Source organism: Anas acuta, chromosome 4 (genome assembly GCF_963932015.1).
Source record: "Anas acuta chromosome 4, bAnaAcu1.1, whole genome shotgun sequence".
Taxonomy (NCBI): Eukaryota; Metazoa; Chordata; class Aves; order Anseriformes; family Anatidae; genus Anas; species Anas acuta.
In genome coordinates, this window is record NC_088982.1 from 52,871,251 (window position 1) to 52,898,345 (window position 27,095).

A 27,095-nucleotide genomic window follows, 5' to 3' on the forward strand; every position below is an offset into this window, starting at 1 on the left:
TTCACCTCTCCAGTTCTACAAAAATAGTATAGCTTTGAGAAACTGTACACAAACACTACAAACACAAATTCTGCTTTCTAGTAATTTTCAAATACAACTTAAAAATAGTATAGTTACGCATAAAGTGATAGTCTATGAAGATTTTTGCCGAGTTGACATAATTAAAATTAGGATATTAAAGAATAAACATTTCATGTTGTCAGAAGTACTTAACTACTGTACATACCCCACATACCTTTCTAAGTACATGATTAGTTGTTTGTTGCTTACATTAACTTCTGCCAAGTTATTATTTTAAAAGAAGGTTCCTCTGAACACTTTCTGCTTGCAGCTAAAAGCACTTTGACAGCTACTGAATATCAGTTTTAATTTTGATAAAATTAATTCCAGCCTAGAGAAGAGAAGGCTCTGGGTAGACCTTAGTGTGGCCTTTCAGTACCTAAAGGGGGCCTACGTGAAAGCTGGGGAGGGACTCTGTCAGGGAGTGGAGTGATGGGGCAAAGGACTGTGGCTTTAAACTAAAAGAGGGTAGTTTTTGTTTAGATATTTGAAAGAAATTATTTACTCAGAGGGTGGTGAGGCACTGGCACAAGGTGCCCAGAGAAGCTGTTGATGCCCTATCCCTGGAGCTGTTCAAAGCCAGGCTGGATGGAGCTTTGGGCAACCTGACCTGGTGGGAGGTATCCCTGCCCATGGCAGGGGGTTGGAACTGGGTGAGCTCTAAGGTCCCTTCCAACCCAAACCATCCTGTGATTCTATGAAAACAGAATATTTTGCCTTACACAGTTTTACGAATGGGAATTATAACTCCAACTTCTATTATCTATATTAATCATGTTATGAACTCTTCCATATAAGCCAAGCTCTCAGCAGTATTTCCCAGTAGAGTTTATGTCTTACGGTCCCCAAAACATCTAACAATTAGTTATGTCTGAAGATTTGATGCATGTACTTTGAAACCACAGCCTACTACCTCATCCTAAAGCAAAGGAACTATAAAAATGAGCTCAATCTCTAACTCAGCATTTATATAGAGTATTTTCATGGCATGACCAGCTGGTTGGTATAGTAGGAAGAGTCTAAAGGTTGCTTTGATCTTTGGGTTTCTGTCAAGCAACAGATGTACAAAAGCCTGTTATTAACTCTTCACAGATCTGGAAATACTGCAAGAGAATTAATCTTACTGTGCAGGTCACTGTCACTGCAGATAGCCTATTAAGGAGCTAATTATACCCCAAATTAATCTGCAAGTAAGTTCATTTTTGTAGGTCGGTTTATAAGGCACAGAACTTTAAAACTGAATAAACATACATGTGCTTTGACATTTCCCATAAAATAAATTAATAAAATTATTTTTATAGAATAATTAATAAATACATGTTCACTTTAACACAAAAGCTAGGTAAACATAAAAGCTAGATAGACAGAAAAGCTAGGTATCATAATCTATTTATAGCACAGCTATAAGTGCCTGATTGCAAAGCACTTAGCTCTAAATAACTAATCAGTCCCTTTCAATTCAATGGGGCAAGTATGTGTATACGAGTAAGTGTTTACAAGATCAGTGCCAAAGTAACTGATCCAGTAAAATAATCCAGTAAATTGGATCTTTACAATAGAGTGGATGCCTTTTTCATTTAAGTCTTTTATGCTAGTAATACCACTGACTTCACCAGAGGCAATAAATAAATAAATAAATAAATAAATAAATAAATAAATAAAAATTAGAGAGTTTATTAAGACATAGTGTTTAATCCACTTTAAACAAATGTAAAAGACTGCATAGTTCTGTCCTGCATTTGGTGCTATTCAGTGTTTTAATACTGCAAATACTGATGATAGACTATTATGTTTATTTTTTCTAAAATCTGTGGATGACACTGAACTGCAGGTGCTGTTACTGCTCAGAGGGAAACAGTTAAAAATAGATTTGAGTAAAATGGAGAAATTGCGTGAAGTTAGCTGAAGGCAAGTAATATACTTAAAGGGGAAGAAGCAAACGCATAATACAGTGACACTGTTTTAACATGCAGTTTATAGTTGGCTACAATCCATAACACTATATTGTTGGGAAAAAAAAGCATCACTGCAGGAGATATTACATAGGGTATCACATATACGGCACGTGATATAAGTGTCCCACTTTTGTACAACCGATAGTTCCACTGGGTGCACCCATGAAGTGTCAGCTGGAGCGCTCCGTTTAACATGAGAAATTAGATGTGAATAAAGATGTCTGTGAACTGTATATGCACTGGCACAAGTCCAGACGAGGCAACTACAGTAATTCCAGGTCTAGAAAACAAGACTTAACAGACCAAGTGAAATCCTTTGTTCTAGAAAAGACAAAAACTACAGAGGTGGGAACATGCATGCTAGTAGTCTTTAAATTTCATACTTGGAGAAAAAATGATAAAATCATTCATTATATAAGACTTATGTAGATCTCAGGTTAAGTGGGAAGCATTCTAGTGATGAGAAAGTAAAAATTGGCATCAGTTGCATAAGGACACTGCAGAAATCACTATTACTGAGCATTTTAGAAACAGGTTAAACAAATATTTACCAGGCAACCCTTTTATATTTGGTACTTGAGGGTCCAAATTACTTCTCAAGGTGCCTTTTAGCTGTACAGAAAAAAAAGTTTTACTCATACTTCATCTTCATAAACAAACTATGTGATTTATAATTAGTAGAGATTTTATACACACATTTCTGGTCTTATCTGATGCTGGACACTGACCTAGTTCTTATATTTCAATGCCACATACACCCTATAATAATTTAAAATTAATTATGGGCGTTGTCCCAATCCAGCTGTTCACATACATGTGAGATCTAAAGTATAAATTTAACACAGTAGACCACAGAGAAAACAGAGAGAAGATATTTCTGAAATCTGAAGGAAGAAAACATGATCTGTTTCACTTCTATCTAGCAACAAGACTGCAACAGGCAGATGATACAGGTAAAGCTGTCTGCTTGTGTTCAACAAAGAAAAAGTCACAAAACTAAGGCAGTCAGCCAAGAAACATGTGGTTCCTAGGGCTCAAATCCTGTATTGACCCATACACCTTCAGTATGATAAAATGAGTTCCATGAAGTACTAGTGCTCAGTACGTAAAATGTCCTCAATTATTAAAGCTTTGTAAAAAGCATGGCTTATTTTAACTCAAGAACTCAATTTGCTAAGTATGGAATAATGCCTGTGGCTAGTAGCACATTTCCAAAGGCTCTTTTCTTCAAAATTATAACACTCTATCCTAGTCAGCCTTTATAACAGCAAAAAGTAATTTTGTAATATTACAAGCAAACTGAAAATACGAGCGTTAGCAGAATTTTAAGAGTAATATAATCAAGTTAAAACTAGAAAATGAAAACTAACGTTTCCTCTAATAGGAGCTACTCCTAAGATACTATAAACTTCAATTAGGCAATGATAGGCTATTTTTTTTGTTTTGTGGGCAGGTTTCCTGCTGAGACTTCTCTGTTGCTTAATAAAAAACACATAACAGGATTGGTAATCAGGTAGATATTCAGTATTTAATTTTATTATTTAATGGTTCAAGCTGTGGCTTCACATTACTTATTGAACATCTTCCAGATATTAGTTTGAACAGGACATTTTGTTCACTGTATTTTATAAACTCTATTAAGGTATCTCCATACTGTACTTCACAAACATAAAAAAACAAATGCCACAACATGGTGTGAGCTAAGACAGTATCATACTCCCTTCTACAAACACAGAGCAAAGATGTAGAGAGAGTAAGATAAAATCATGATTTTGAAGAGTCTTACTAGCATCTCAGAGAGCAAGGACCAATCCTGTTAATCATGACAAATGGCTGAATTTGTAGATTATGAAACATTAGCTAAACACTTGCTTAGAACAGTTCTAAAACTAGACACAAACACTGCAGATTGGACAGTGAAAAATACAGTTTACACACAAAATATTTGCATTAACTGTTCCTTGTTTGCTTGTTTTGTAATAAACCAAACAGAAAAACAGAAACTCCACAGTATGTGTGAGATTTTAAAATCAATATAAATGCCTGCTACCTGAGCAAAACAGCAACCTGCAAGAGTGACAGATTTTCGTCTTTTGTATGGGCTGACTACCAGAAGGCCAAACATATATTTATTTGGCTATAATAGCTTAGACATCTGATGACTGACCTGGATTCAAAAGATGACATAGGGAAGACTATTCTGCTTTTCATCTTGATGCATTTTATTCCTTTCCCTTTATTTTTCCCCAGTCTTTTCCTTCCTTACTCAGATTTTGTGTCTGTCTTCACAAACTGATCTGCCTTAGAGCTAAAAGGAAGTTTCTGACAAAAAGTTCTTCTTGATTTCAAGCAAGGGCTACCTACCATGTACTCTGTGAGTATTTTTGCCAGTGGGACAGATGGTCAGTCCTTTCCAACCCGCTCTAGTGAACACATGTACATACATACACCCACACATACAGCTATACATATATTCACACACAAGCACACATACGTAGTAGTTCAAATGATCTGATTAATATACTCAGATGTAAAAACCCCGGGTTTCAGAACTTTCTCTAGATCACACAAAGAAAACATGATATAAACACACCTCAAGTAAATGTTCTGAAAAGCAAGCTAGTTTTTTCTAATTTTCCCCTTCACATTTAACTAAAATTATTTCTAAAGTAACTCATGTTACCTAGAGATGAATGATGAATGTGATAAAAAACAATACACGTCTTCCTGTTTCACTGCCAAACTCAAACTTTCAGTCATCTCAGAACACAAGGAGCAATCAAAGACAAGTGAGGCAGCAGGGATCCCATGCTGAACAAAAGCACGACTCAGTCAGTTAAGAAAAGAGATTTCTGTCTTCTGTGACCAAGAAAAGGTATTGTATGAAAATGGTACTGGCTCACCAGCAATGAGCTTGTGGCAACAGTAATGCCCAGTTCTTCTAAAATTCTGCCTGAGCAAACAGAAAATGGAATTTTCACAAGAGCTTTCAACCCAGTAAAATGTGGTTTTCACACAGATGCCCAAAAGCTCACCCTGACAGACAGTAAGTTTTCTGATGCATTCCAAGATGTTCATTCAAGGTACAGAAGGACTGTATCTTCCCCATCCCTCCATGCATTCAAGGACAGGTTGGATGGGGCTTTGAGAAACCTGGTCTAGTCAGAGATATCCAGGCAGGGAGAGGTAGAATTAGGTGATCTCCGAGGTCCCTTCCAACCCAAACTATTCTATGATTCTGTGATTCAAATAAATTATAGGATAACTTTAACCTAATCAAGAAATAATTCTCAGAACTATCTAGACTAGTTTCAATAGAGTGTTGCAAAATAATAATATGCCAAGTGTGGAAAATTTCACCCACATGTGGCTAAAGTGGGAGCAACCTTAGAAGCAACTGGGGAAGAAAAATGTCTTAAACTGGGAAGTGTTTGGCAGCCTTAGGCATAGGCCTCTCTCCTAACAGGACATTAATTGTAATACTTCAGTTTTATTCTGAACTTAATATTAATATGCAAAATAATACTTCTACTACTAATAATAAATTGCTTAAAGAATCTAACAGTGTTCCTTAAGAATTTTCTTAAAAATAACAGACAACTATAGAAAAAACCTCCTCCTACATATCATTTGACAAACTGAATATAAAAAAGGCTAGCAGATAAGTAATTGCCTGAAAATAATAAATAAATAAATAAATAAATAATGCTTAAAACCCACACAGCAACAAAGAACACAAACATTAGTGATAAGGTTGTAAATATAAATATACCTTGTCCTTGAGGAACTCCATAAAATTCAGCAGCTATCCTTGCTGCTTCCTTACGGTTCCCTTTCACAATGTAGAAGTGACTGAGTATAGCAAGGCTGATCTTCACAAAAAGTTTAAAACAAAAAAGGGAAAGTATAGTAAAGTAGACATTGGATAGCTGCTGGGCAAAAGGGCGACTTTCTTCTATGACAGTCATTGCTGCAGCAAAATCTCTCTCAGTGTTTGGGTAGGGCTCTCAAATGTGTTGATAAGATCATATGGCTCCAGCTACGCACTCTTGGGAACAACTGGTGCTGAGGAAAGAAAATATCAGCTGGTCATGATGCTTGCTGCTCAAAATATGAGGATTATTTATACTGTACATAGTATTGAGTTCACTACCACTCCTGCTGGCCTGGTGATATTCAAGTGGGACAGAATATAACAGACACAAGTTGCAAGAGCCTGGATTGTACTTGTTCCACTTTAAAGGTCTGTTTCATTCCAGATTCTGCATTTCTAATTCATTTATTTATCCTGTTTATACACGTTTAAAAAGACACTATCAAAAGTATTATTATTATAACCTACAATTTCATGTACTAAAACAGCTAACTCAGATAAATAAATCAGTTTCTGCTAAAATAAGTTCTGCTTAACTACAAGTGCTCTTTTATGTTAATTCATTTTATGTTTGGCTAACATTTTTCTTTAAAAAAAAAAAGAGAGAATCACATCAGTAAATACTTGAAATACACATTAATAAAGATACATAGATTTTAAAATAGACCAGCTTTGTCAGCCTCTTGTTATTTTGTTCAGGCTGAATGAAATAGCTGGTATGCATGGCTTATAGCATTATGAAAAAAAAAAAAAAAAAAAACAACACAGTACTCAGAGCAGGTAAAAATCAAACTCTAACATGTGCTTATAAATAAGATCTCAGAACACTTTAAATAAAGGCAGTAGTAAATATACAGCATGGAAAATTTCTAGTGCTTATGATACACATTTCGTTGTGCTGTTTCATATTATTTTAAGCTAATGATATGGCAGGTTTTTTTCTTGGCCAGTTTTAGAAAGGGCAATCAAAGTTCCTCAGATTTTTTAAGAATTAATTTGCTTATATACCATAAGCTTATTACTCATAGTTATCAGAAGTCACACACAAATTGTTCCATTAGTGTGAGTAATTACTAATGAGTAAATTACGGTGTCACAACATGATACAAACTGAGGAGCCACAGAACAGAACTAGATTTCTAAGTAAGCTATGGCCCTAAAATAATTGTGTCAGCACAGGTGAGGGTCCTATTTTAATTCCATTATACTTCTTATTAAATAAAAAAGAAATAGTGTCTTTATAACTTAAAATACTCTTAAAAAACTATGTAATCTTAAAGTGAAACATGGTTTCTATTCTACTCTGGATTCTCTTGTCTGATAGTCAAAAAAACAACAACAAACAAACACATTTTAGAATGTTGGCAACTGTCCATGAGGAACAGTGGGTACAATCCAAATGTCAGTGCATCCAAAGATCCCCCTGCCTTTAATGAATAGCATAGCAGACATTAACAATATTATACAAAATCATATTTCTAAAGGAAAAAAAAAAAAAAAAAACACGCAAAAACAAAACCACTCTTATCACCTGGCTCCAGGAGTAATTTATTACAGTAAGAAACTGTAATGTTTTCTGAAAATTACATTCAAATAAAACTTTCTAAGTGAAGAAAAGACAATGATAAAAGAAAAGAAAGTGTGCTTAGAAATAAGTACCAGGATTTTTAGCAGACAGGAACTAGACTGTGCTTATCTTGAAAGAGGCAGACATTCAGTTTTTTCTTAAAAAAAAAAAAAAAAAAAAATTAATCTATGCAGAAGTCAAAACAGTAACTGGAAAAGGAAATAAAAAGGCAGCTTACATTGTAAACTATATTAGTCTGTGAAAAAATATATACATTTTCTCTTACATTTTGTTTATAGACATTTTCTCATCTAGCTAGAATAGGAACTGCTCTCCTCATACCATAGTTAGAAGTAGAAGTGAGTACTTAAAATGCCAAATGAAAATCCCTTTTTATATTTGGCACATTGTTATCTGACACTGAATTGAGGTGTCATGTTTTCCATAAGGATAAATAGGCATTATGTTCTGAGGTAGCACTGCCAATTTCCGTTTCAATCATTAATAGAAATGGTATTTTCCTTAGTAACATACCCAGTATTGGAATTTCAGACTTCCATATTTCTATGTGTATTACTGAGCCTAACTCAATCAGAAGTCCCAAGCCACTTGAAGTACTTGTTTTTGCAAATTTACCATACAGAATAAGGAAGAATCAATTATCTCATAGGAAACTTTTATTTTCTTTACTGTGCTTTTTGTTTTTGTTTTTTTGTTTGTTTGTTTGCTTTACCTGATTGCACATTGTGTCATCCAGTAAATGTTCTTTCTCATCTGGACTTCTCCCATGTTTCATTAATTAACAAAGCAGCCTTTCTTCGTAGAGGTGAAAATCCAAATAGCAATTACTATAAATAAGAGATGGAGTTAACAGCAGCACTCAGAGTTAATCTTCCCCTAACAATAGTGTTTCCTACTTCTTACAACTGCTGTAGACAAATCACTGAACAGAGAAATTTCTTAGGTGTCTTCTTCAGGTTGAATCTTTCTGTAAAGCGTCAACAAAAACAGTAAGAGCCTTTTCAAAAATAAGGTTGCAGATTCACGTAATATTTTGTAACTGACCTTTCAAAAAATCCCCATTGATCTGTACATCTTCTGCTTTTAGAAACAGCACAAAAATCGAGCAGGAGAATTAGTCCTGTATCAAAGCTTATCTTCCGTCCTCTCATAAATTTCCTTCCATGGCAGTAAACTATATACTGACAAAAGTAATAATAAGTCTTGAGAATTTCAGTTCACACATAAAAAGAAGCTTGCAAAATTACTCTCCTAATAATACTTCTACTTTCTCTATAACTCTCTCATATTTCAAGCTTTACTGGAAACACTGCAACTGCAGAGAACAACTGAGTTTACCCTAGTCTAAGGCTTCTAAAGCTCACCAGAAATTGCCATTTATAGCTTGTTGGCAAACTCATGCTTCCAGGCATGCAGTCATGAAAACAGAACAACAGTTCAGATGTTAACATTCATGTGGCATTTTGAAGGAATCAACAATGTGAATACTGAGACTTGAACACAAAATAGCTGAGAACAAGCCGATGCAGACTGCGTGAACAGGAATGGAAAGCTATGGATATTGGAACAGAAATCAGAAAGTAGAAGCACAAGTAAGGAATTAATAATCACTATGATGCTATGTGAGAGCAGAGAAAAATGGCCTGTAAATGTTCTCTTGCATGGCAATTTGGAGCAATTGGAGTCTGATCTGCGGCAGTGCAGAATACAGATAGCTTCAAAATAGAAACGCATCATCAATATGCAATAAATATACGTTATAAAAATATAAAAGCATTTGAAAACAGAAGTGATTTAATCTGGACGTTCATATTTAGTGTATAATTTTGACACTTGAAAATGAAATTTCTCGGTGCCTCACTTCCTCACTTGGAAAATGGGTTTAGTATGACTACTTAGTAGCAGGATTCTGAAGGTTACTTCATTGCTGTAAACAAAACACTCAAATATTACAGTGAAAGCAATACTAAAGCTAATTAGGTACTTAATTTTTCTTTTAATACAAAATTTGGATAACAAACCTAAATAGAATGAAATACTACTGAATGATCACTGATTTCATGATTACATAAGGGATGTGTAAAATTATTCTAACATTTATGGGTTTATCACAGCAGACAAGGTTTATCACAGCAGACAAATTACACTGCAAACAAACAGTATTAAAATTTTTGTTTTGTTTAAGAGCCATCACAGACAAGGATCTTCCTTGCTTGGCATGCTAGCATATTCTCAGCAAATAAAACAAGTATAATGTAATCATTTATCCTGTATACTTTCCTGTTTTCTAGCATTTAATTAGCATTTTAATTTTAAAACCATCTAAAATCTTTCAGATGCTGGACTTCATGATCTTATATTTCTTTTTAATGTAGCTTGCTGTGTTATCATTTCTAAAGAACATACTTCTGACTATTAAAGTTAGAAGTATTGCCATTTATAACGGCAGTGAAAGTGGTTAATGTCAAGCTGTAGTCCTGAGATTAATAGAATGCCAGACAATGCCAGACAAAGTAGCCTGCCCTTTAATATGTTACTGAGTAGTGGCCAAAAGCAGAAAGAAAACATTCCAGCAACAGCATATGATAATTTAAAGTGTTGAGGAAATTTAATGCAATTTACCCACAATCCAAGCAAGTAACTTTTAGGAAAAATATATGCTCTGTTTTCTACAATTCATTACATAACCACAATAATGAACTCTGCATTATTTTGGGAATTCTCAATACTTAGAAGAGTGGTGTGCTTGATTTTCAGTAAGTTAAGAAAAATAACTGATGTAATATTTAGTTTTTGAAGGCATCTTTAAATACCAAAGACACAATAAATGCTTAGGAATACAATTTCTTAATAGCATATCCTGTGTATTTACTTCTGGAAAATACACTTCTCATTAAATCTTTTAAAGCAGTATCTTTAAGTTAGATTAATGTATGCTGTAGAAGTGTAATTATAAACAAATTATTAACAGACTTCAGTATTTTTGAAATGCATCTAAATATCTGAAAGCAAATATTTTTATTTATTTATTTTTTTTAAGATGAAATACACAATACAGCATAAGGAGTTACTTGTATGACACTCCGCCTGCATGTCTTTCTCTCTCTATACACATATATAAGAGCTCCAACTAAGAATATACCAGATAGTCATACTGGTTTTGAAACTTTTGGTTTATACCAAATATAACAAAATATAATTTAATGAAATAGGATGCCAGGGAGAGGAATGGAAAACACTTAGATGCTTTGAAGATTGCATTATTTTATACAGTATATATAACCCACCAGTAAAAACTTCAAAAACAACAACCTCAAAACTTAGTTCAAAATAAAATTAGAAAGAAGTCACTAGTTCTTTTACTAAGTTTTTGATGTGACCGTTGATGAAAGACTCAAAAATGCTGAGAAGCTAGAGCTACTAAACAGTGTCTAATTCGGTAAGAAATACTACCTGCTTTAGTGACCTGCTGACTTGTATTTTAATAGATGCATGAAATGTTAATCCTCAATGCTAAAAAATTTTATTTGACTCATCTAAAGCTGTTGAATGTTGTCGTTTCCTCCTGAATATATATTCTGAAGCATTACTTTCCTGTAATTTCCTGTTCGAAGCAATTGAACTAAATTTAGACATAGAGCAACTATTTTTAAAAGGCATTTGATCACGTGTGTTGTCATGCAAAATGTTGACATTGAAGGTAAAGCAAAAAATGACACACATACAATGAAACCTTTAAAAATATGAAATGTTCTTTTCAGGAACATCCATAATAATTAGTAATAATATTACACATCCGAGCTTAAGCACAGAAAAACAAAACAAAACAAAAAATCGCCATTATCTGATAGCTAGAGGGAGTTCACAAACTGGAGTGATTGGAGGGCATGAAACAGCTACTGGGTCCTCTTCCAAACAGGAATTGAAGCTCTGTAGTACAAGCTTTGTAAAATATGAAGAGAAGAGGTAGTGGACCTACAGATTTAGTGTTACTAGTTTGGGGGAATGAAAAGAAGAAAAGTGAGAGAACACAAACTTTGGTCTGAAGTCAGTTTGACTCAGATCCAATGCTTTTTCTCTGCATCCTGTTGCTATCTTTAAAAATTATTCAAACCACATGACAAGGCTAGATTGTCCACACAAAAGCCTTAGAGTTGTATTGCCAATTGAAGCAACACTAAAATAAATAATTTAAAGGCCTACATCTCCTTTTTACAGCTTGTTTTCATCCTGATGTACCTTAATACCACATCTATCCAGAATCTACACAAACAATGCAATGTGAAGTTGTAATTGATATCCAGAGCTATGTTTCTCTCAGACTTTTGCAGTTTTTATAAGTTACTCTAGTCTCCTGCTTGTCCAGATAACGCCATGCAGTGATATCTTATGTGTTGCAAAAGGGGAAAATCAGGATAAGCATAAAACCCTTCCTTCAGCAGTCATGCTTTGATGTCTGACACATACTCAGGCTATGTATTTACACATAGGGCTATGTATTTAGATATCATTTTTCTTCTCTCATAAGACTATGAAACATATCAGATCATTTAAAAGCCTTGAATGCACAAAAAAAAAAAAAAAATGTCCCAAGCTTTATTAGATATGTAGTTTCTCTACTTATTTTGCTGTAGAACATTATTTTTACTGGCTCTCAAACTGCTAAAGAAAGTCCAGATTCATGCCTTCGGGTGGATACAATCATACTTTTTCTTTCCTCCACTGTTTTAAAACTAGTGCTCTGATACAGTTTAAGTTCTATATAAATCAAGCTCTTCCAGTATTGAACCACATGAATGATGCAACCTTGCCTTTGTAATATCATGAAAATTTCCTTAATCTATTGATAACTTTTAATGAATTTAAATTGATTTTATTCAGGTGTTTTGTCTTTCCTGCCTGGTTAAAATACTACTCCTGTCTTTGGAAAATAGTTCTGACATACAGACTTACATATCTTCATTTCCTGAGAATTGAATTACTTCTCAAGGATTTAAATATAAATTGGTATCTATCTCTCAACATTCCAGATTTTCTCTGTATCACATATATTTAAAATCACAAAAAAGTGATTATGAAATTCCAGTTTTCCAACTGTCTCGGTTCTTTGAAAGAATACATAGAAGTTTTAAAGCTGTATCACTTTGTTATACACCCACTGGATAGCTGCTTGTCACAATGGTGATAGATTCCACTTCAACTACAAGTCTAGTATCAAACAATCCCTGCTATCAGCAACATCATCGTATGAGCATGCTTGATCTGCTTAAACACTCCATCTAATTGCTGACAGTAAAGTCTATATCTGCACTACAGAAGTGAAGCAGATATAACTGACCTGCTTACAAGTAAATTCAATCTGAGTTCTGCTAAGAAACATTTTAAGTTTGTCCTACGATATTTATTTCAGTCCTGTTGAGGCAGCTACCACAAGCCAATTGTTAAGAGTTCCGTAGCAGAAGATTCCAAGAGAAGTCGTGTGCATACTTGGAGACATTACTAAAACCAGAAACATGTCAGATGGCAGGCGCACACAGATTGTTGACAGATAAATTCTAAACCTCTGGGGGGAGAGTCTTGCTAAAAAGTTACCATCTCCAGCTGCCCATTCCTGGAAATCAACAGGAAGGAATTTGTATTGATATTTAGCCACTCCAGTTCAAAATGTGGCAATTTAATTTTACCTGCTCATTAAACTAACCTACTGGACATCACAGTGAAAAACACGTCACCACCCATTTGGCTACAGAGATTGTAACCTCCAGTTAATGTTTTCGTTACAAATGTTTTCGCTACCAACCATATCTATATAACTTCACAGCTTGCTTCTTCTGCAACTAATTTGACCACTTCCTTAGGTATGAGGTACTACAGCTAATATGTGTTTGATATTTTGAACCACTCTGACAGACCTAATTTTGCTATTTCTCTAGTAGGCAGTGCAAGCACCCTCTATTAATCTAAATTAATGTGGTTGAATATGACATTTTTCAGTTTTTACAGTTAATCTTTTCATTAAACTGCACAATGTTACATTCTTATTAAATAGCAGTCTATTTAAAAATAAACAAGTCAGACACATTCAAATACTAGAACGGCCATGATTTGTTTTTATTACACATAGAGTTAGTATATATCTAAAAAATAGGGTTGACAGAAATTTTGTTTCAACTGATTGATTTCAAAAGACCAGTCTTGCAACTGTAACTAAAGCCTCTCTGCTGTCTTGAGGCCTAGACAGACCTCAGCTGTTTGAATTAATACTTTCTGGACTTACTAAACTATTTGGGATTTATAGAAAATCATTAATTATTTATGTGTGAGACCCTCAAACTACGTCATCCAGATGAGATGATTGTAGATTACTCCAAAGTGAAAAGTTTGCTTGAGATGATATATCTGAGTTGTGAATGTTTTTTGTCACCAACTTGAAATCCTTTCATAATTATTAAATTTTATTCTACACTAGGGTCTTTTATTTTTTTCATTCACCTTTTAACTGTTTTTTTTTTTTTTTTCTTTATTGTAAGTGGCTTCTAAAAAAGTGAAATCATCAATTTCTTTTAACTTCATACCCACTTTCTTAATTTTTGTTTTAACGAGTTTTCTTCTAGACTAAATAAAAGTGGCTTCATTTGTCTCCTTTTTGAGTAAAGTATATTTCGGGTGCCTATGAATGGTATTAATAAAAGGAAACTATTAAGTCAATTTCATAACTTGGTAGGGCTGAGATGATACTACGAGCATATGTCCAGGGTCACTATACGCTGACTCCCATGGCTAGTATTAATATCAGAAAGGTTTTTCCATCCACTAAAATTGGTATCAGTTAAATGATATCATCATGACAGAGCTATCAAAACATTCTTTTCCGCAAGCTGAGGCATGACAATCTCTGCTTGGTGCTTTTACAGGAGATATAAAAATACTTGGTGATGAAGAACTTGTAACTGACTTAGGGAATGAGGTCAAACTAGTGTGAGGTGGATCAGTAGCACACATGCTTCTTGCCACAGAATGCAAAGCACACTGAAGAGTGAAAGCTTCAGCTAAACCAGTGATGCATGAGAGGTCTTTACCTTACATGGCTGCATATGTCATGGAATGGGCACTAGCAAGTCTGCTAGTAGCCAAAAATGAACTGTGGTGGGTGCCAAAACATACTTGGTTGGTTATGGAGACAAGAATATCTGGTCCCATCTCCCTGTGCAACTGAATGAGACACTGTTATAAAACATCAAGTTCATTCTGAAATCAGAAATTTTAAATTACCTGACATTTTCTTGCTGAAGCACTAGCAACAGTAATGTAGGTGCAAGTGAAAATTTTTGTTTGGCTACCCTGGAATTCTCCATACTTTGTAGATCCATAAAGAAAAAAATAGAGGTGAGAAGAAGATTAGAAACAAAAACCCTTTGATGCAGTCCAGAAAGACTACTCTGTTAGTCACAGTCTTCCCACATCAGTTGTAAAAATGGCCCAGTCAGAAGAGGTGCTAACTGAAAGGGGACTTTTGCAACAGGGATGAAAATTCCACAGGCTGCTGCTCATGGCCACATTTACTCTAATATCTGATGACATTTATTTTAATCTTTATCTGCATACCGCTCTCTCTCAGAAGACTACCATCTTGAGCTGCTGACTGGGATCAATCCTCTAGAAGTGCTGATGCTACGCAAAAAGAGCGCGTGATTAATACATCAAAGAGTACATAAGAACACAATTCCAAAGTGGAAAAAATTCTGGGGAAGGGATGAACAAGTGAGAGTTCTAAGCTTCAGATCTGCTCCCAATCCCCTCTCTGCATTTTATTCATTTATTTTGTAATGAAAAATTGAAAAATTTCTTGAAACAAGAACAGCCTGAGCACTGCCAAGACTTAGTTGCTTTGCTGGTCAGGAACTTAGTACAGTGCTCAGATATACTAGCCACCTTACAGCATTACATCTTGGAAATGGTCTCCCAAACATTTCCTTCTCTCCAAGATTGTATACATTTGTTTTAGTAATTGTGGTACTTGATCCATTCAGACTTGCACAGCTTATGTAGCTGATACTAATTTCTGATACTAATATTATGCCACTATTCTTTACAAAATGAATGGATTTCATATTTTTCACAGAACAATTTTTAACTTACAAACAAAGAGCTATTATGAATAAACCTCTTCTCTTCTTCCTTAACACCTGCCTTCATTCTTCAAAAACTTTTCTCCTCTTTCGATTTTGCAAGATTTCAGTCACAGAAAAGCTACAGATGGCTTCTTTGTTCTGAAAGAGTAATACATTGGTCCTTGCATAAGCAACACGATTTGTCTTCCCCTGCATACTGTGCTTATAAGTGACATTTAGTTAAAGGTTCTCTTAAAATACATTCAAAACAACATAATGAACAGCCATATTTATTTGTCATAAGAACACGGAGCTTACATGAGTTTGGCTAGATCTTTTGATTTCAACTTGCTTTGGTTACTTGACCAATGCTTTAGAAATTTTACTAATTTACTCCTACAGTTTCTGCCTCAATTGCCTAAGTTTTCTGCAACAACAGATTTCTCTAATATCGAATATCTATTCTCACTACAGGAAGGATATCAAGGCGCTGGAGTGTGTCCAGAGAAGGGCAACGAAGCTGGTGAGGAGACTGGAGAACAAGTCCTATGAGGAGCAGCTAAGGAAGCTGGGGTTGTTTAGCCTGGAGAAGAGGAGGCTCAGAGGCAACCTTATCGCTCTCTACAGGTACTTTAAAGGAGGTGGTGGTGAGGTGGGGATTGGTCTATTCTCCCATGTGCCTGATGGTAGGACAAGGGGGAATGGGCTAAAGTTACGCCAGGGGAGGTTTACGTTGGATATTAGGAAAAACTTGTTTACCAAAAGGGTTGTTAAACATTGGAATGGGCTGCCCAGGGAAGTGGTTGAGTCACCGCCCCTGGAGGTCTTTAAAAGACGTTTAGATGTAGAGCTTAGTGATATGGTTTAGTGGAGGACTGGTTAGTGTTAGGTCAGAGGTTGGACTAGGTGATCTTGGAAGTCTCTTCCCACCTAACAGATTCTGTGTGATTCTGTAATGAAAAACTCTATATTGCAACTATAAGAACTAGAAACAAGAGCAAAGACAATCAATCCCTTTGTATGTAGGTATAAGAAAAGAACAGTGTTTATATTTGGAACTGTGTTTTCAATTGTAGCAGAGATTATGTTACTTCTGAAATGTTTAGTTTTCCCAGTTTGCAGTAAGAATTTCCTTTTTGCTTCTATGTCTTCAAATACCCTGGTGGAAAGTACCACTTTCCAGTAACAGTTATCCAAGGTTTCAGTAACGCTTCATTTTAGACCATAGATAAAAACCTTTACCTCCCAACCTTATGTTTTGAAAAACAAATCAAAACATAAAACTATAATGAGTTAAAAAACCTTTACACAAGCAAGTCTCTGTGTTCCGTGAGCTCTTCTGGTATGTGAGAAAGACACAGAACTGCAAACCAGCAAAGAGTTTATCATCAGCACACTGCTAAAGAGCCCATCCTGTTTAGGCCTGCAACTGATTTCAGTATGGCAAATGCATGGGACACACAGAAACCAACAGCACGTCCTCACAGATACGTTCACATCCTAAAGTTAATAATAGCACTAAACAGAGATATGCAACAAGTATTTCAGCTGGGTAGAAACACACAGCATTAGTACTATCTTTTTTTTTTTTTTCCTTCTATCCCCTACTTTTACTATCTCCTATCCCCTACTTTTATCTGCAAAGATTTTCTTTCTTCCTTGGATCTCAAACCTGACTCATGGCCAGTTACAGGGGAGGGAAAGAAACAGCACCATAAAATATACCTATTTCAGAATGGCCTGGCAGCCCATACCTTCTTCCCACGGTGTCGTTAGGCACCACGAGGCCTTTTTAGACCCCTCTAAGCTCCCGTGCCTACTCCTTGCATTGATAGTGCTGGACTTGCAGTGTGGGAAGTGAAATAGAAGTGAACCACTGCTGACACCTGTTGTCCACCCTGGGGAATGTGTGTGAATCAAGCCTGGTCTACTTCATACAGTTAAAATACACAGATGCTGTTGTACAGGCTCCCCAAAAGACAAAAGCATTTCTCACCTAGGCTGACAGTACCAAACTAGAAGGAAAGGGAGAGAAAATGATGTCGCCTGGACGACACCCTCCGTCTCCCCAGTTCTCAGACTCATAACCTCGCAGGTCCATAGCACAGGACTGGGAACCCAGGAGGGGCCTGGGACGACGAGCCAGAAGCCACCCCACTACATAAGCGCAGCATTGCTAGCACAGATGCTAAACATTTCACAGCGAAATGTCAACCCACTCACAAGAGCAGGGTGGAAGGCTAATGTGTGGGACCACTGAGCCCTTTGGTGAAGAGAAAAAATTCTAATGGTAAGAGGGTCGATATACAAATATGTGTGCGATCAGGTGGCAATGGGAATACTGTAGGAAACAGTGTAACGAACGGCAAGGAGAGCCAAATTTAGTAAGATAGAGAGAAAGTGAAAAAAAAAAATCAAGCTTCGCTTCGTGTTATTTCCACTTTATTAAAATAAAATTGCCTTAAAATAAAACGCCAGAGCCCTGCGGGGACCCGGCTGTGACAGAGCCCAGCGGCTGCGCGCGGCGCCATTCCCGCCGCGGGCGCGCGCGCAGGCGCGCGGGCGCGGCGGGGCGGGGCGAGGCTTGGGGCGGGGCGGTGCCGGCCGGCGGGGGGGGCGTGCTCTCGGCGGGGCCGCGCCTCTCCGTGCCGGCCGCGCGCCCCTTCCTCCGCGGCCCAAGGCAAGGCGTCGCCGCCGCCGCCCGCCTCGTCCCAGGCCGGCGGAGCAGCCCCTCACCCCCACCCCACCCCCCCGCCCCGCTCACACCCCGCGCCCGAGCAGCGGCTGGAGCCCGGCGGGCCGAGCCGAGCCGAGCCGAGCGGGGAGATGAACACGGTGCTGTCCCGGGCCAACTCGCTCTTCGCCTTCTCGCTGAGCGTGATGGCGGCGCTCACCTTCGGCTGCTTCATCACCACCGCCTTCAAGGAGCGCAGCGTGCCCGTCAGCATCGCCATCTCCCGGGTCACGCTGTGAGTGCGGGGGGCGAGGGGCCGCTAACGGCGGGGGGAGGGGGGTTACAGGCCGGGGCGCGGTAACGGCCGGGGGGGGTAACGGCTGGCTGCGGGGCCTGCTCGCGCCCCTCTCCCCCTCGCCGTTAACGCCCGGCTGCCGGAGCAGCCCCGCTTCCTGCCCGCTGCCCCCTGCCGCGGCCAATGAGGGAGCCCCACGACGGCGTCCGCCGCCTCCCGTCCCGGGCGGAGCTCGCGGCGGGCCGGGGCCCCGAGTGGCGGGCGGGGCCCGGGGCGCGCTGCGCCGAGGGGCCCACCGGCAGCCCGCGGGTGCCCTGAGGCAGGGCCGTGGCTTACACAGGGGGCAGGGGGCATGGCAGGGAGGCTGTGTGGGCTGCGCGGACTTGACTGCACCGGAATTAACATACATATGGATACAGTGTAAATTACTAGTTCCCGCAGATGCTCCTTCTAGTAACGTATTGTTCCTTTTTTTATGGGGTGTGGGCGAGTTGTGGAGCAGCAGGCTGACCCGGGTGGCTTGTCTTCCTGTGAAACCTACCAGGTGTGGAATATGTAACACCGCACCGAAAGCGCCTTGCCCACATGACACAAGGCAAACTTGTGCTAGTGGAACCGTCTTTTTCATATTTTTTTTCAAAGGAAACTTTGTCACAGGAAGCTTGCATCTAGTTAAGCGTGGGGCTGTAGTTTCACAAGTGGTTGAGCTCCCGCCAACAAAACCTGAAGGCCTCAACTTGGCCTTCTGGTGGCATGGTCCCATACCAGATGGAACATGAGAATAGGGCACGCTGGACACCTTTCTGAGCTGCTCTAACTCCCTGTTGAGTCAAAATGTAGGTTTGTTTTCTTACCGGTTTTGGTCAGTGAGTTAAAACAGCTGATGGAGGTTTAGAGCCACCCCAAGGGAAGTGGCAGGAGTGAATGGCTGGCAGCAGCCTTTGAAAGGCAAGATGAACCCAATTAAAGAGTGGGAACTGCAGTCACCTTTTGGATTGGCTTAATACCTCAAGGAAGCAAACCCATACTTCTAGTGGGTTGAGGGTTGCAAACACCATAAAACTGGCATAAGAGACTTAGAATGTTCTGGTGAGCTTGACAGATGTGAGGTAGCATACTAATGCCTAATCTGAATGAAATTTATATTGCCAGTCCTTTCAGTGATGCACAGATCTGATATTAATGAGAATAAGAGGCATTACACCTTAGCTGTTTTTTCTTAAACTAATAAAAAGTTCTGCAGGCTCACAGTTTAAAGCTTAATACTTACAAAGGTGTTGATTTTTGCAAAGGGTTGGAAATGCCTACCAAGTCTTAAACTGGTCAGTTTTGATGGTGTTTTTCTTGACTGCTGTCTCCAAAAGTGTTTTTTCACTGGTAACCTTTTTTTTTCCCCTCTGAGATTATTAAATGTAATTTTCCTGAGATTATATTTTACTAATTTTCACAGTGAAATAAATGCAATTGATAAATTCATAATTACTAATACTTTTGTTATGTGAGGAATTAGGGTTCATAGTTCATTGCCAGCCTGCATATGGTATTCTTGTAGACAGTGAGTTTGGTAAACTGATAAACTTCGATAATATGAAAATATCTGCTGTGCCTCAGTGTTATTTTCCGGTTTCTTTTTTAATGTGGTTTACTGTGGCAATGTCAGATATTTCTCAAACAGCAGATTTGTAATAAGGTTCCAAAACCGTATGGTAGAAAAAAGAAAGCATTTTCTTTCTACTGCTACTTAATAACTGTAAATGCCAAGGAGAATTTCTGTAAGTTGGGAGAACTGCAAACATAAACGAGAGTTTATCAGCACCTTTGGAGTGTCTTGTATGAGACTGAGCATTAGAGGCTTTTTATGTAAAGTCAAGAAATATTATTGAAAATGGTTGCCAGCAGACAGCTATGCTGCTGGTTTTCGAATCAGATTTATATAGCTTGGGATGGGTAATGCACCTTTTGCTAAAAACAAAATGTAGTGTAGTTGAGGTATAGACAAACGCAGGTTTTTATTAACAGGCAGGAAAAAAAATGCCTATAGGCCATTTGTATAAATTACATTGAATTCTCTGGGGGCAAGGCTTGTCATTTGAGACTGGGTCTCCAAACCTTCTGGAAGGCAGGCTTTATTTTATAATGTGGTTATATTTTAAACAAATGTATTTAAAAGAAAGTACAGGAAATGCATGGGGGAAGTATGCAAAAAGAATAATAATTTATGTAAAGTGTGAGAGAGAAATAATGAGAAAAGATAATCTTGTGTTTTGTTTTATCTTAGAAAAAATGTGGAAGATTTCACTGGACCTAGAGAAAGAAGTGATCTGGGATTCGTCACGTTTGACATTACTGCAGATATCCTTAATGGAAAAAATGGTTTGAGAACATTCTGAAATAAGAACATCTTGACATTTATTTTTGTTACCTTATAATCTTCAGATATTCAGGACTTGAGGAAAACCAGCAATTTGTCTTAAAATCTAAATTTAAAGCGGTGAAAAATAGTATTTTTATGGGGCATAAAAATAGAACCTGGAATAGTTGTTATGTAAATGACACTGGGTGAGGTGCTTCCTCTCCTTTTTGATACTTACTTTTAAAATAAGGTTCTGTAGGGAAATGCAGTGCATCTAATAATGGGAAGTGCATTTTAACGCCAGGACATCATTAGCATTAAGTGACGGTTGTATTGGTGGTTTGAGGTGTGAATTAATTGTAGAGTTTACATAACACACAATTTGGACTGTCATACAGAGTCTAGGAACTCTGATGCAACTTTCAAATTTGCTGTGAGGCTTTTAAAATTCTGGCCACATAGTATACAAGCACCTGTCCTTTAAAAGATACTGCATCCTTTTACTTTCTTAGAAGTTAAACTGTCAAATTTTTATTGTACGGTAATGTGAAATTCACCGGGAAGCATATGAGGTACTACAAAACTAATCACATTAATTTTTGACCTCTTTCGCATTACTGATGCCTTTGGGCAGCTTTTCTTTTTGTATTTTTCTTCTTGACTTCCCTGTTAGTCTGCTTTTATTGGGAAGAGAGAGTGGTTTGTGGATGTTCTTTGTTTTTGTTTGGTGTAGCTTTTTTGAAGGTAGAGGGGAATCATTCTTAGGATTTAGGATCTTGGTATTAAAATAGTATTTTTCTGCAGAAATCGGTACTGAATATAAGGCATCGTGCTTTACCTTAGGTGATTACACTAAGCCTTGCTTTGAATCTGGGTATCAAGAGATTCCTGGGATTTTTCCCTGTCTGCTGGTTTTTGTCACTGTGTTAGAAAAGACATTGGTTTCCTCTGTGCTTCAGCTTCCCTGTTTTGGAGAATGATACACTGTGTAAGCAACCGAAACAAATAACAATTCCTGAATGAACGAGAAAGCTGGATAAACAGGTTAGCCAGATTGTTGCAGGTGTTTGTTGCACAGGAATGAGAGGGATTAGTTTTATCTGCTGGAAGCAGGAGAAGAGAACTCCTTATGCTGAGTTTTTTTTCCTCTGAAATTCTTATAGGTATTAAAACCAGAGACTGAAATTATTCTAAAATTGATGAAATAAATTGTATACAGTGTATTTGGGAACAGAACAGGGTGAGTCAGGACAGGACCTCTGGAAGAAACGTTTGTATTCAAGGGTTAGTCTGCAGCGTGTGGATGTTAAAGATTTCATCTTTTATTAATTTTGTTTAATGGAAGCAGTAGTTTTAAATTTAATTATAAAAATCCTGAATTAATATTTCATCCTTGGCATAAATAAATCTTCCGGTGTGTAGAGTTGTAAAATACAACTTTCTGATAGTTTTCTTTTGATGAAATCTGTAAAAAGATATTGGTGCATTGGCTGCCTTAACTAATGGACACAAGTTGTTAGTCCTAGTGAGAATTAAATGAAATAACTGTTAAAAGAAAAACCTAGGGAAAGAAAAGGGGAGGAGGCAATTCTCAAAAGCGGTCGTGAATGTGCTTAATACATGGCTTGCTTTAGCAATTATTCTGGAGATCTCTCATATGGGATTTCTTGTTTGTTGTTTTAAGTAGATGACTAAAATATTCAAGTGAAATAGCTCCAGCTATTCTTGTGGAAACAGCATTTAATTATGTAATTCTTTCATTTGTTGCCTTTTGTTGAATTAGAGGCTTAAAAACATGATTCAGACTGGGGTGAGTGGGAAAGAAAACAAAAAAAGTTCTGGGTAACTGGAGAATACTGGAGATCTGTTCTGGATACTGGAGAACAGAATAAAAAAGACGACATTTTTGTAGGTTGGAGGAATAGAAGGTTACAGTTAATCTTCATTGTCAATTAAGAGGTATCAGTAATCACACATGGTATGTTTTATTGCTAAATAAACAACAGATGTTTATTTATTTATTTAGAATCTTCCAATGTGATAGATTCCAATCTACTGACTTCTATAATGTTATCGGCTCTTGGAGCTCTCGCTATCCTCTAAATTTTGTTTGGTTAATGCTATTATATCTTGATCCACAGTTGGATACCAGTGTTCTTTGATAGTTTTTTGTTCTTTGTGTTCAGTGTTCTTTGATAAATAACAGTTTTGAAGGTATTTTCTGAAGAATTCTATCTTGCATATTATATTTAAGATTTTATAGTAGACCAACTAGCAATAGATTATAGTTACTGATTTGTAATGTTAAATATGGAACTCTTAAATCATTAGAGGAAATAGCTGTTAGTTGTGTTGTTATTTTTTGTCCGATTAATGAACCCTATTACTTTAAAGTGATGGAAGTATATGTTAGAACTCCTGGAAATGTTCTGATTTACAAATAAGATGAAGTATGTTGAAATGTAAGAACTCACTGTAATTATCATAGTCTAGTTAGATCTAGTAAAAATAAAACAAGATTATGAAAGTACAATACGGTGTTTTCCTTAACGCACATACATCTGGAGAGTATATTTGACTGGAATGTTAAACAATTGTTTATATATTTGTCTGCAGAATATTCAACAAAAAACAATGTAAGTATGAAAAAAAGTTGAAACTATAACCCATTTTGTACTGCAACTATTTTTAACATTCTGAAGTTCTGCTGGAAAGAGTTAAGGCACCAGTGTTTCCTACTGGCTTGGACTGTTTTCACTAGCCTTTATGGTTATTATTTTCTTGACAGTTTAACTGCAGGGTTGGAAGTTCAAAAGCTGATGAAACTTGCTATGTATCTAGCAAACAGGGAAAAATGTAACGCATGCCTTGCTGTTCACTTAGAATGGTGGACTGTGGCATATTCACCTGTTTGTGCTGTCTGTTTAACTTTTCCCTAATTTTGCAGTTGACTGCTGTTAGAGATACAGTGGCCTTTGGTTTGGCCAGATGTAGCGAGTCTTTTTTTTTCTTTGGTTACATAAATGTTTGCCCAGGTCAGCTATTGTAGCCTCATTTGTTATCTCATCTGATTTCTCAAAATAATTGGTTGTTACTGGTACTTCACTTTGGATTTTTTTTTTTCCACTGGTCTGAAAGGATCTGTGTGGAACAGCCTATGGAAGTTAACTTTAATCAACTACTGTACTGCTGTGGTAACACTGAACGCTGTTTTAATCTAGTATACTTATATTGCAAGGATATAGTGAAGGCTTTTTTATCTGGCTACATAAAACTATTTTTACACTATTTTTTTTAATATGCTAGGTGTTTTATAAATGCTGGTGGGTATTGCATTGTGCTAAAATAGTTTTTAGGTATTTTTATTAGAGACTGGAACTTAATTGTTTTGCTTCATCTTTTAGTGTTTTTTTTTTTTGTTTTGTTTTGTATTTTTAACTTAATTCACCAGTTCTCATAAATATTAAGAAACACCTTGTCTCATTTGGGCTGTATGGTACTAAACAAGACTATAAGGATACCCACGTACCCTTCTTACTGTGTGACTACTTAGAAGAGTAGTGTTTCAAATGCTTACAAATGTTTGGATCCATCTTTTAATGTGTTGATACAACTCTTTGAATTATGCTTGCAATTTATGCAGAGATTTTTTCCATTAAAGTCAGCAAGAATGTTAAATACCTGGACAGTGTAGCTCTATTTGTCTTTTGTTTGAGACAAAATCTAAATGCCACCTTAGATTAGAAACAAGTTTTGCAATTCAAAAGGAACACCCATCATACTTTGCAAGACTTTGAAATCTTGAGACTTTTTAAAATCGCATTGTCATGTTGTATCAAGCTATTCTTCGTTGTTCCATTTATTGTGCTGCACTTTAGTGTTCAGTAGTACTAGTTTTCCCATTGGTCAATCATTATTTTTATTAAGTTAGTTGTATAAATTGGAAATATACTTCAAGGTTTTTAGGTGGATAATGCCTTGAAAATTCAGTGACTGGAAATTCTCTGATAAATCAGCAAGGTAACTTAACTATAACTGCATTTTTAGGCTCTGAACCAAGTGGTCCTTTGGGACAAGATCATGTTGAGAGGAGATAATCCAAGACTGTTCTTAAAAGACATGAAGTCAAAATACTTTTTCTTTGATGATGGAAATGGTCTCAAGTAAGTAAATCCTATTTATTGTTTGTTTTTTATTTTTAATCCTGACATCTTGATTTATTTGCATTTTTAATGCATTTGTATTGCTGTGGTAAGGTAACTATATTCTATCGGTCTATTGTGTCTTCATAGTTTAAATGTTGGGATATCGTGTATCCCAAGATTGTCATCTGTTTCTGTAGACTAGAAAACAAACTACTTCCAATATTCTTGTTGGTCTCTAGAATTGGTTCTGTGCTGCCCTAAATTTTAAAGGAGCTGAATAATAGTAAAAAATAAAAATAAAACCAAGAGTCTTATCCAGAAAATACATAATATTTCATGAAGTAACTACATAAAATCAAAAAGTTGTTTCTGGACCAGGAAGACTATTTGTATCCCAAATAAATTAATGTTAGTATTGGTTAATTAAAGTAGTTAACTTCAGTACTTATGCCGATGTTCTTTTGTTGCTTTTGCAGGGGAAACAGGAACATCACTTTGACTCTCTCCTGGAATGTTGTACCAAATGCTGGCATTCTACCTCTTGTGACAGGGTCAGGACATGTGTCTGTACCTTTCCCAGATACCTATGAAACACCAAAAAGTTATTAAATTATAATAATGAAGCAACATATTTTTATACTTGTATATTGTGAATAAATTTTATTGCAATTTCTTCTCACATCCCATGCCACCCTCCAGTGAAAGGTACTTAATTTCCTCAGGTCTAACAGCATAGGAAAGAAAATGAAAGTTCTTTTTTTTTTTTTTTTTTTTTTTAATAAAATATTGAAGCTGAAACTTAAAGGAAAGGTAAATTATGAAGTAATGGTTTTGGGGGGAAAACTGAGGAAATTTTTTTCTTGGCCATCTGGGTACAAATCTACCTTTCTTTTAAATAAACATTTTTATGCCAGAAACTAGTCTTACTGTTTTTTTTTTTTGAGGTACTGTGATAGTTATTTTGTTTGTGCAGAACTCAAAAACATTGACTGGAATGAAATTTCTGTGAGTGCCTGGAAGTTCAGTTTTAGAACACTTTTGCTAAATGCATGCTTGGCGTGTTGCTGTGAGGTAACCTTGGCCCTTTCTAGGACTGCCAAGAGCTACTTTGGAAAATGATACATCATTGTAGTCAGACTATAGGTCTTGTTTTGAGTGTCATTGATGTAGCACATTTGCAATACTGTACTATAAAGCATTTTAATAACTTTATAATACAGATAATACAGCTATTCTTATTGGAAGAATGGAAAGAAATCTCAGTGTGTTAAGCTTAAGTCAATAAGGAATGTAGAAGCCTTAGCTGAACATTTTATTTTTGTTTATTTTTATTAGGATCTGCTCAGTGAGAAAAATGAGCACAGTGGTTCTGGAGAGGACTAGGACAACTATTAGGGTGCCCTTCACAGCAAGGAACGAGACAGATGTTCTCCAAAACAGTCTGGGAAAACATCTGAAAAATATGGGATTTCCTATGGGAACAGAAATTGAAACAGAATATGGGCAGATTTACTAGCTTATATGAGTGTAACTATACCTGCAAGCCCACCTGTTCTTTTAGCAACCGCAAAAGATAGCAGTGAGTGTAGCAGTTTCAGGCAGAACCTCTGCCACAACAGTTGTGACCTCTCACTGGTTGCATACACATCCTACTCTGTGTCCTTCCACAGCTATGGGCACAAATGCTAAGAGGACAGAAAGAAAAACACACTGTATCAGGATTGTCTTTTGGCAATAAAGGTAGTTTATACTGATCAAATAGTGTTTCTTGCTCATCAGGTATCCAGGAGAAGGAGCACTTGCCATTATTGCCTTCCTGACATGGTTACTAATATCATGTGTATATTCAAACAACGTATGGTGTAAATTAATTTATTGCCAAACACAAAATGTTCTGGATGTGTTGGAGATTTTCAAAAAGAGCAAATAATCTGAAATTAGAGCTATGAAGAAATTTTTTACTACTGTAAATCATGGAAAAATGATTAGAAGGGCATTGTGTCAAACGTCTAGAGGTATAGATGCAAAACATTGAAAAAC

General features: G+C 36.8%; 2 protein-coding genes across 3 annotated transcripts in view; one reads left to right on the forward strand and one right to left on the reverse strand.

Moving 5' to 3' along the window:
* ASB5 (ankyrin repeat and SOCS box containing 5) overlaps positions 1 to 8,335 on the reverse strand; it is a 27,892-nt gene extending 19,557 nt beyond the window's left edge. The window contains exons 1-2 of one of the 2 annotated variants that reach the window (XM_068681252.1): positions 8,190 to 8,335; positions 5,788 to 6,080 (exon numbers count right to left, since the gene is read on the reverse strand). In XM_068681252.1, the coding sequence (XP_068537353.1) occupies positions 5,788 to 5,983 (196 nt within the window). In that variant the 5' untranslated portion in view covers positions 5,984 to 6,080; positions 8,190 to 8,335. Of the gene's footprint in view, positions 1 to 5,787; positions 6,081 to 8,189 lie in introns of those variants that run through there. The other variant, XM_068681254.1, reaches the window with a different exon arrangement.
* Positions 8,336 to 18,123: 9,788 nt separating this feature from the next.
* Positions 18,124 to 25,972, forward strand: SPCS3 (signal peptidase complex subunit 3). Its single transcript, XM_068681258.1, has 5 exons — positions 18,124 to 18,557; positions 20,836 to 20,909; positions 23,470 to 23,546; positions 24,958 to 25,073; positions 25,532 to 25,972. Exons 1-5 carry the CDS (start codon positions 18,415 to 18,417, stop codon positions 25,662 to 25,664), a joined length of 543 nt encoding a protein of 180 aa, XP_068537359.1. The 5' UTR covers positions 18,124 to 18,414; the 3' UTR covers positions 25,665 to 25,972.
* Positions 25,973 to 27,095: the final 1,123 nt, after the last annotated feature.

Bases quoted from the DNA above. Each gene is read 5' to 3' on its own strand.
- SPCS3 (XM_068681258.1), top strand. From the start codon at position 18,415: ATGAACACGGTGCTGTCCCGGGCCAACTCGCTCTTCGCCTTCTCGCTG. The intron at 23,547-24,957 runs GTAAGTATGAAA...CTGCATTTTTAG, and splicing joins AATATTCAACAAAAAACAAT to GCTCTGAACCAAGTGGTCCT. The intron at 25,074-25,531 runs GTAAGTAAATCC...TTGCTTTTGCAG, and splicing joins GATGATGGAAATGGTCTCAA to GGGAAACAGGAACATCACTT.